Below are 9,006 nucleotides of genomic sequence, written 5' to 3'. Positions count from 1 at the left end.
TCCGTAAATGTAGTTGTTTTTGAATTATTTTTATTGCGGCTGGCCTATGGCTGGCCTAAGACTAGCCTATTTGAGTAAAATGTTGATATGACAGGTGGATTTTTAGTAGTGATGACGTGGCAGGAAGAGAGAGTGGCTGGCCTATAGCTGGTCTATGACTGACCTATTCTTATTGTGGATGCTCTAATTGAGAATTCATCTCTCCAGAAGTTGATGGCAGCGCATACAAAGTATAGCAGTCAAATAAGTTCTCATTTTTGCTTCCATGCACAACAAGGTTTCTGCGAAATAATTGAAAATAATATTTACAACCCTTCAAGGGTAGCGATAAGTAAATAATACAACACCCAAAATCAGAAAGCAACTGTCAATGAAAGAGTTTCCGATGGATATGGCCGCCCTTGCTGGATTGAGTGACCTTTCTCATTGCAGAACCGTGGGAAAATCCGATGCGAAGGAAGAGAGATAGAATTGATCTGGGTTGAAAATAGGCAAATTTGGGGTTATCTAGGTAAGTTCCTACCTATGAATTCCTTAACTCACCTGTGCAGAGACGCAGAACCACCGATTTGGAGAGATTGGGTATCTAAAGAAATAACTTATTTTTGCCAGGCCTTGGCCAAATACTAGGGCCATATAGAAATGGAAAGTAACCAACCAAACATATAATAGTTGAAGATAAGGCCCAATTAGAGGCTCTAAATGACCAACCAAACACTCCCCAATGATTTGGTTTTAAAATTTAATGGCAAAAAAATTGAGAATGTGTTAAGACAATAAATACAACATTCCAAATTATCCAGCCTATCTCGATCATTATTGGGCAATTATTGATAAAAATAAATGATCACGCTAAAATAACATAACCAGCGTGACAACGGAATACAGAGGCATAGACATTTATTACAACATATTCACCATTATATATATATATATATATATATATGTATATATTCGATTTAACTTTCACGATGACAGCAAAATTCAGCCTAGATTTAGTGATTCTATTTTCTACGAGTAAGTATTCAATACTTACTAGATAATTTCTTTTATGTAAAATAAAAACAAAAAGAGACCACCATTCAAAGTATCGATCAAATGAAAGTGAAAGTTACACCATCTGGTCCATAAATGAGTTTTGGTGTAGAAATCTTCTTCAATCATATACTAAACTCAAACTCATTTTTGGTGTTTTTTGTGAAACAACACCAAATATGGTGTTAGTGCAAAAATTTTGTTTAACAAAAATCTAAAAATGGTGTAAATTTTAAATTTGATGTAAATGATTGGAGTAAAACTACTTTTTAATGTGAGTATATTAGAAAAATGGGTTTGAGTTTGGTGTAAATGGTTGGAGATGTCTTATAGACATAGTAGCACCAAAAATATGTAAAAATCTGGTATAATTAAAATAGAAAAATTGGAGTATATATATCCCAATTTTTGTTCCAGTAGAGAAAGAATCAAGGTCAGAGAGAATACCAGATCATCTCCCAGGCGACGGGACAGCAGATAATTGTTGTGTAGCCCGTCGTCGCCAGAGTATAGGGATTAGATCGAGGGTTTCTCGAGCTCAAATTTAAGGTTCGATCATTTTTTGCTTCTTGTTTCTCACATTTTTGTCGAATCTTCTTCATTCAATCGATTATTTCGCCCCATTACATTTCATTTCCCATGTTGCTTTAGCTATATGCCAACCAGCTCCGGAATTCGGTTCGGTTTATGCAATTATTTTGGCTGAAATTCCTGTAAAGTTAGTAGAAATATCCTTTAGATATCATATTCTTAGGCTTCATTTTTTAAAGGCAACTACTTTTTAAATCAATCTGGAAAATTGGACACTTGCTTCTGAATTTCAATCGGTTAGGACTTAGCTGCATTGTGTGTTTTCCAGTAGTAGTAGCTATTTGGGTACGTTTGAACCTTAGAGTACATGGAAAATTTCAGAGTTTTGTGTGGCTTGAAACAATGGGGATTTCCACTGTTTATGCCATGGAATAATATGAATTTGTGCTTCATTTATAATCAATCTGTAGATATTTTCACTGAAATCAATCATAGTGGTGCAGAAAATGAAGGACCAACGGCCCAGATCTTTGAAGCCTGCCACAATCCATGGCTTTGCGCAGTCTGGAGATGTCAGTGCATTCCAGAGGTTGCTTCACAACAACCCTTCCCTTCTCAATGACCGGAACCCCGTGGTATGATCCACATATCTCTTTCTATCCTTCCACGTTTTGTATTCATTATGCCAGAAAGTATTTTGCTTATTCAGCTAAAGTGTATTTTTATTGTTAAGCTGAAGTCTTTTAATTTATGGCATATAGATGGCACAGACACCCCTTCATGTTTCTGCTGGTTACAACAATATTGAGATTATAAAACTTCTTCTCGATTGGCGAGGACCTGAGAAAGTGGAAATGGAGGCCATGAATATGGTACATTACGAGTATTTAAATTAGCATTGCTTTTGTATTTTCTTCAAGAAACAAAACATTTTTATTGACTTGCTTATGCACCTTCATCTTATTAATCGGAAAGTATGGAGAAACTCCATTGCATATGGCAGCAAAGAATGGGTGTAATGAGGCTGCAAGGTTGCTCCTTGCTCGTGGTGCTGCTGTTGAGGCAAAGGCAAATGTGAGTTGTGGCTTCTTTAAGTTGTCTTTTGCAACTCTTATTTTGTCTCAGGTTTTTAATGTCTTCTCACCTCATCTGGTCCAATTTATCTGGCAGAACGGAATGACTCCTTTACATCTAGCTGTCTGGCACTCGCTTCGAGCTGAAGATTTCTCAACTGTTAATACATTGCTAGAGTATAAAGCCAATTGCAGTGCTGAAGATAATGTATGATCTGTTTGATAAGTTTATTCTATGGACTCTTTTGAATTTATTCCATTCTTGATTGTATCCTCTTGGTTGATGCTTACTCTAAATACCCTCAAGTGCAGGAGGGAATGACTCCTTTGAATCATCTGTCACACGGATCAGGTAATGATAAATTGCGGGATCTCCTCATACGACATCTTGAAGAACAGAGAAAACAAAAAGCCATTGAAGCATGCAGCGAGACCAAAGCCAAGATGGATGCACTTGAAATTGAATTATCAAATATAGTGGGCCTAGATGCGCTGAAGCTACAGCTACGGAAATGGGCAAAGGGGATGCTTTTAGATGAGAGGCGACGATCCCTTGGACTCAAAATTGGAGCCAGAAGACTGCCTCATATGGCCTTTCTCGGAAATCCTGGAACAGGTAGTGAACTGTTCTCTGGAATTACTCCTTACTTTTTTTTTATTTGTTTGGTATGCCAATTGATCTTATTGATATTCTCTTACAGGTAAAACTATGGTAGCCCGAGTTTTAGGGAAACTACTGCACATGGTGGGAGTACTTCCAACAGATAAAGTAACAGAAGTGCAAAGAACAGATTTGGTTGGAGAATTTGTTGGGCATACAGGGCCAAAGACAAGAAGAAAGGTAAAACCTTCTAGAAAATTTGTACTTTTTCATAAAAATAAGTAGCCATCTGTATTTCAACTATCTTCGCTTCTTAAGAATTCTAACTAGGTGCACTTTTACAGATTCAAGAAGCCGAGGGTGGTATTCTCTTTGTAGATGAAGCATATCGCCTGATACCAACGCAAAAGTCAGATGACAAAGATTACGGATTAGAAGCATTGGAGGAGATCATGTCTGTCATGGACACTGGAAAAGTGGTTGTCATATTTGCTGGGTATAGCGAACCCATGAAGCGTGTAATAGCTTCAAATGAGGGCTTCTGCAGAAGGGTGACAAAATTTTTCCACTTTGATGACTTCAATAGTGAAGATTTGGCCAGGATCCTTCATCTTAAAATGTGCAATCAGGGTGACAGTAGTCTTTTGTATGGATTTAAGTTACATCCTTCGTGTAGTGTAGATGCCATCCAAGCGATGATTGAACTGGAAACGAGTGAAAAACAGCGTAGAGAGATGAATGGAGGTCTAGTAGGTCCGATGCTGGTAAATGCTAGAGAGAATCTGGATTTGAGGATTGATTTTGAATGTATAGACACAGAGTCTTTGCTTACCATCACCTTGGAGGATTTGTCAGCGGGGCTTCGGTTGTTGACGCGTTGAGTGACGAGAAGTAGGAGCTGTTCATTCTTTGTCTACTATCTCAGCAGGTAGACCTTACATATTGGTTTATTTTCTGTACTTTGGTTTTGTTTTCATGAGTATTAACTCAATTTGTAATTCATGTTCATTCATCTGACTAACTCTCATTGATTCATTTTTTATTGATTTGTATGTTATTAAGTCTTAATGCATCACTGGAACTATTCGACTATACCATATCTAAGAGGTCATTGTTTCATGGCAATGTAAGAACTTTCTCTTGTTGAAATGAAGTTTCTCTTTGTTAATTCATATAGTACAGTCTGAACATGAAATTACAAAGAAGTTCCGTTGACAATTCACACGGTCCGTTTGATATGTTCTATGTAGAATAGTGGCTTCTACACGGGCTGCGTCTTTTCATCTGGACAGAATAGTAGCCTCCATGTGAGCCGCATGGTTCGCTCGCGGTCCATGTGAATTTTTCTGGATTGATAGAGTCATTCCACGCGGCATGTGTGTCTTGTTTAACAACTTGTGTGGCTCGTGTAACTTGTTTTTGGGTGAAATTTCGTTTAAGGACATGTGCACAGCTTCTCGACAATTCTTTTACGTTCCAAACTTCATCATTTGTCCATTTGGCTCGATCATGGCCTACAAGAGCAAACTTTATACTAAAATGAGTTTCAAAATCGCTAAAAAGGTAAAACCTACTATTTGATTCACATCGATAGCCGAGGAATTAAAATATACTAATGTGCATATTTCTAGAAACGAACTATAACCAATTATTGTAAATGAAGTTTGTGGGGTTTTAATATTCGTCAATATTTTGAACTAGTATAACACAGCCCAGCCCAGCTCACAACTGTCTTGAACAACTTTTACCAAAAACATAAATGCTGGTGTAGTAAAGATTGTATTTCACTTCTTCATCGTCTCCCCTCACTCCATCATAAATTTGCGGCAAAAGTAAAGATTTATTCACATCATGAAATTCGCATTCCTTAATGTCTACAGCCTAACAATACTTCGTCAGTGATTCAAGTGTTGTGCATGCATATTTATGTTCATTAAATGTGGACAAAACAATGTAATCTTCTTGGAATATGTGTTCCACGATCGGATGGTATGTGTCAGTGCTTAGCTTATTACTAATTTTTAGTTATTTATCTAAAACTAAAATCATTCATTGTTTATAAATATGTATCATTTGCTAGCTTATAATTCATTCCTCATTGTCATGTCCAATTGCATCACGGATTCTTTGCAAAAGGAAGAATTTTTCTCGATATGGTTATTACTCTTTACCTATGGTAGTACATTTATTTGAGATTAATTTGTTTCAACGATGTTAGTTCATATTTCAGTTTTTTCTTGATGTTAGTTTGTTTTATTTTTATTAGTTTTATTTTAATTTTTTTGTCCATACTATAATAGTTCTATTTTTACAAATATAGAAATCACATAAGCTCTGACTATCTATAATATTTTGAAGCTACAACATTACACATTTGTCACCAACTTCGTCACTTCATAGTTTTCATGCAAAGAAAACACCTAAAGCAACGAAATGACGAAAGGAAGCAAAGAAGACGAAGATCATAAATATCACATTTGTTTTTGCGCATATGCATAAATCATTAATTTGGAGATTAAGGAGGAAAATAAGGTTGAGGAAGAGTCATCGGGGTATTGGAGTTTATGTTTTATTATTTATTTTATTTTCTTTATGCTGCTATTCGTATTATTGTACAATTAAGATTGTTCACATATAAGTTTTTTAATGTCTTACAAACTATTGTTTTATTGTTCTAATGTTTATGTTTTATTTGTTTTGTACATCATTTTATCTTTGTATGACGATGTTATTGTCCTCCGTATACTTTTTAGTTGCATATTTAATATTTTATATCAATTTAATATTGAGTATTTTAGTACTGAAGTATGTATGTTGTAACTATAAGTGTCGTAATTAACAAATATTATCATGTTATTTAATCAAAAAATTATTTAATTTTATATCTATAATTATTTAACATATTATTGTATATAGTACTATATTTTTTATTTTTTAATCGTATGTAATGATGTTATTTTTAATTTATTTAATTTATTCAAAATATCTAATTAATAGAACAAAAATATTATGTGTCGCGCATAGCGCGTGGGCTAACACTAGTATATATAAAAGACGAGTTTGGGCCGCTTTTTGAAATATTTATGAATTTTGGGTGCTATTGTAATTAATATAAATTTACATATTCATATGTACTACTCATACATACGTAACTTTCAATAGTCCACAATGTAAAAAATTAATATCCTAATCATGGTTTCATTCATTATTAGTTCTCATATATGCGTTTCTTCATACAATTAATATTGATTATTTATCATATAAACGTTACTTCCTATTATTGACTGATCAGGTAGAAAGAAGGATTTAGGATTTAGCTATTTTGGTGGCACAATAAATTTTAATATGAAGAATCTTATTTATAGGTGATTAAACGTGCTGAATAAAATATACTCCTTATAATTAATAAATATTTGGCTATAATTATGTCATAAAAATAAAATCTTTATCGAGAACAACTATAAACATGCATAAAATATAGGCTAGACTATTCATATTCCAATAAGTTACACTTAAAATGTAATAAAAAATAATTAATGCACCAATATTCAAAGGAACGGTAATTAATGTAATAATGTTAGCACATTTATACGGATCTCTCTATAAATACTTATTCACCCAACAAATTTCTTCAATCAAAATTTCAGATGTGTTTCAATGGGTGACGGTGCTGAGAATGAGATGTGCTCAGTCGAGTATAGGGATGTCAATGTAGCCCGCAGCCCGTGGGCTGGCCCGAATAGCCCGCCAAATTTATAGGGTTGGGGCTGAAAATTTCTAGCCCGATAAAATCGAAACCCGATTAGCCCGCATCCGATTAACCTCGACCCGTTAGGACCAGACCCGAAAACCCGATGGGCTGGCCCGAAAACCCGATAAAATTTCTATTATTCTATTTTTTACTCCTAGTTTGATACTTCATTAATTAATTTTATAATATAGATAACTAAAAATATAACTTTCAATTTTATATTAAATATACAAATGATATATTAAATTTTTATTAATATAATAATTGATAAATAAAATAAAACTTCAAATTCACTTAAAAAAATATTTAAATTTCTAAAACATACATTAAAATTTGACGAAATATCTCAGATGTTAGTATTTCACCATGTTTATGATTGAGTTTGAGCATATATCTCAAATTTATCATAATTAAATATTTTACATTTTATGAATATAACTAATTTTCATCATTATTTATTGGATTGATCGCATGTTAATTTTATCGGTAACAACCCGATGGGCTAGCCCGAAACCTGAACTTTTAGGGTTAGGGTTGAGCTTTTATAACCCGAAAGAATTCACAACCCGATTAGCCCGCACACGATTGACCCGCAACCCGAGTAGGACCGGCCCGAAACCCGATGGGCTGGCCCGATTGACATCCCTAGTCGAGTATAGCGGCATCAAAGATGGAAGATTTGACAAGAGCCGAGATAAAGAATAAGGAACGGAAGATTCAAGAAGAGTGGAGACTAGACTCTCATGCATCCCTTGATTCCCTTTTATTGTTTGCAAATAATTCTAGAATTAGTGTAGATTCTTGAGTTATATTATGATTGTTAGTTATGATATACAACAATATTTGTTTATTCAAGTTTCATTTTTCATTATTCTAATATGAATCATTTCTTCATCGTCTAGAATTAGTGTGAATAAATGTCTAAAATTATATACGTTTAACGTTATTATAATGTAATAAAGTTCTACCATTTTATGTTCCATTTTTAGTGCAATGAATTGATATTTAGTGATATTATTTTTATGGTAGAAGTGTTAAAGAAGTCCATAATCTCATTTTCATTAGATGTTATTTTAGCTTTTGTAGTGAAATCCAATAATTTTCTATTTTGTACTATACGACTTGAGTGCATTAAAGCGTTCCCAATTGAAATTGAAAACAAATAAGTTAATAGTAATGGTGATTATTATTAATCAATTATAGTTGTGTCAAAATTATTTTTTTTTATAATTTTGATATTTTGAATATTATAAGTCGTGGATTAACTATTTGTTAGAAAAATTTGTGTTTTCGTAGTATAGAAATGTAAAGGTTTGTCAAAGGTATTTTTCACAAGTGCCTAGACTTAATGTACTCTTATTAAATTGTTAATTGCCAATATTAAATATACAAATATAGAAATAAGTTAATTCGTGTATCGCACGAGGGTTAATACTAGTTCAATTATTAAATGCCAGTAGTACTCTATAAAGATTATAACTACTAGTTTCAATACATAATGATCAAATACACGCTTATATATATACTTACGAAGGATTTAATTATAGTTTGAAGATTGTTTTTTAAAAGTAATTCATCCGTCCACGATTAATTAGCATCTTACCTCAAGTGATTCATACTCCCTCCGTCCACGATTAATTAGCATCTTACCTCAAGTGATTCATACTCTCTTCGTCCTAAGATAAGCAAAACACTTCTTTTGAGCACGTGATTTAACGAATTGGTAAGTATTTTAACAGTTAAAGTGGAGAGAGTAAAGTATGAGGGAGAGAAAAGTAGAGGAGTGAAGAGAGAATAAAGTAGGTGGAAAATAAAGTAAGGGAGATGATTTTTTGCCAAAAAGGGAAATGTCTCACTTATAATGGGTGAAGAGAGGGGTTTCGCACGTGTCCCTACTTCAACAAGATTTATGGTTTCCCACTTTTGTAACAAATATTACTAAGAGCATCCACAATGGGGCGCCCTATAGCCCGCCCTATCCTCCGCCACATCAGCATTTTATCCCCCAACACATT

At 33.8% G+C, this 9,006-nt stretch overlaps 1 protein-coding gene across 2 annotated transcripts; it reads left to right on the top strand.

Annotated features, from left to right (window-relative positions):
- The first annotated feature begins 1,438 nt into the window (after window positions 1–1,438).
- LOC125218902 (uncharacterized) lies at window positions 1,439–4,408 on the top strand. 2 transcript variants are annotated; one of them, XM_048120700.2, is made up of 8 exons: window positions 1,439–1,584; window positions 2,070–2,201; window positions 2,328–2,438; window positions 2,542–2,640; window positions 2,737–2,847; window positions 2,952–3,255; window positions 3,341–3,480; window positions 3,585–4,408. In XM_048120700.2, exons 2-8 carry the CDS (start codon window positions 2,073–2,075, stop codon window positions 4,119–4,121), a joined length of 1,431 nt encoding a protein of 476 aa, XP_047976657.1. In that variant the 5' UTR covers window positions 1,439–1,584; window positions 2,070–2,072; the 3' UTR covers window positions 4,122–4,408. The 2 variants fall into 2 exon arrangements, with proteins under 2 accessions (XP_047976657.1, XP_047976656.1); XM_048120699.2 differs by having other exon boundaries at window positions 1,445–1,584; window positions 2,062–2,201.
- The last annotated feature ends 4,598 nt before the right edge of the window (window positions 4,409–9,006 follow it).

Source organism: Salvia hispanica, chromosome 1 (assembly GCF_029641045.1).
Source record: "Salvia hispanica isolate PSC_SH4W2 chromosome 1, Shi_PSC_v1, whole genome shotgun sequence".
NCBI classification, from domain to species: Eukaryota; Viridiplantae; Streptophyta; class Magnoliopsida; order Lamiales; family Lamiaceae; genus Salvia; species Salvia hispanica.
The sequence above is the reverse complement of the archived record's forward strand: the minus strand, read 5'-3'. Positions and strand labels throughout refer to the sequence as shown.

What these genes read in the sequence shown, in the direction of transcription:
- LOC125218902 (XM_048120700.2), top strand. Translation starts at nt 2,073, where the DNA reads ATGAAGGACCAACGGCCCAGATCTTTGAAGCCTGCCACAATCCATGGC. An exon ending in ATTGCAGTGCTGAAGATAAT is followed by an intron (nt 2,848 to 2,951) that starts GTATGATCTGTT and finishes CCTCAAGTGCAG; the next exon opens with GAGGGAATGACTCCTTTGAA. An exon ending in GGCCAAAGACAAGAAGAAAG is followed by an intron (nt 3,481 to 3,584) that starts GTAAAACCTTCT and finishes GCACTTTTACAG; the next exon opens with ATTCAAGAAGCCGAGGGTGG.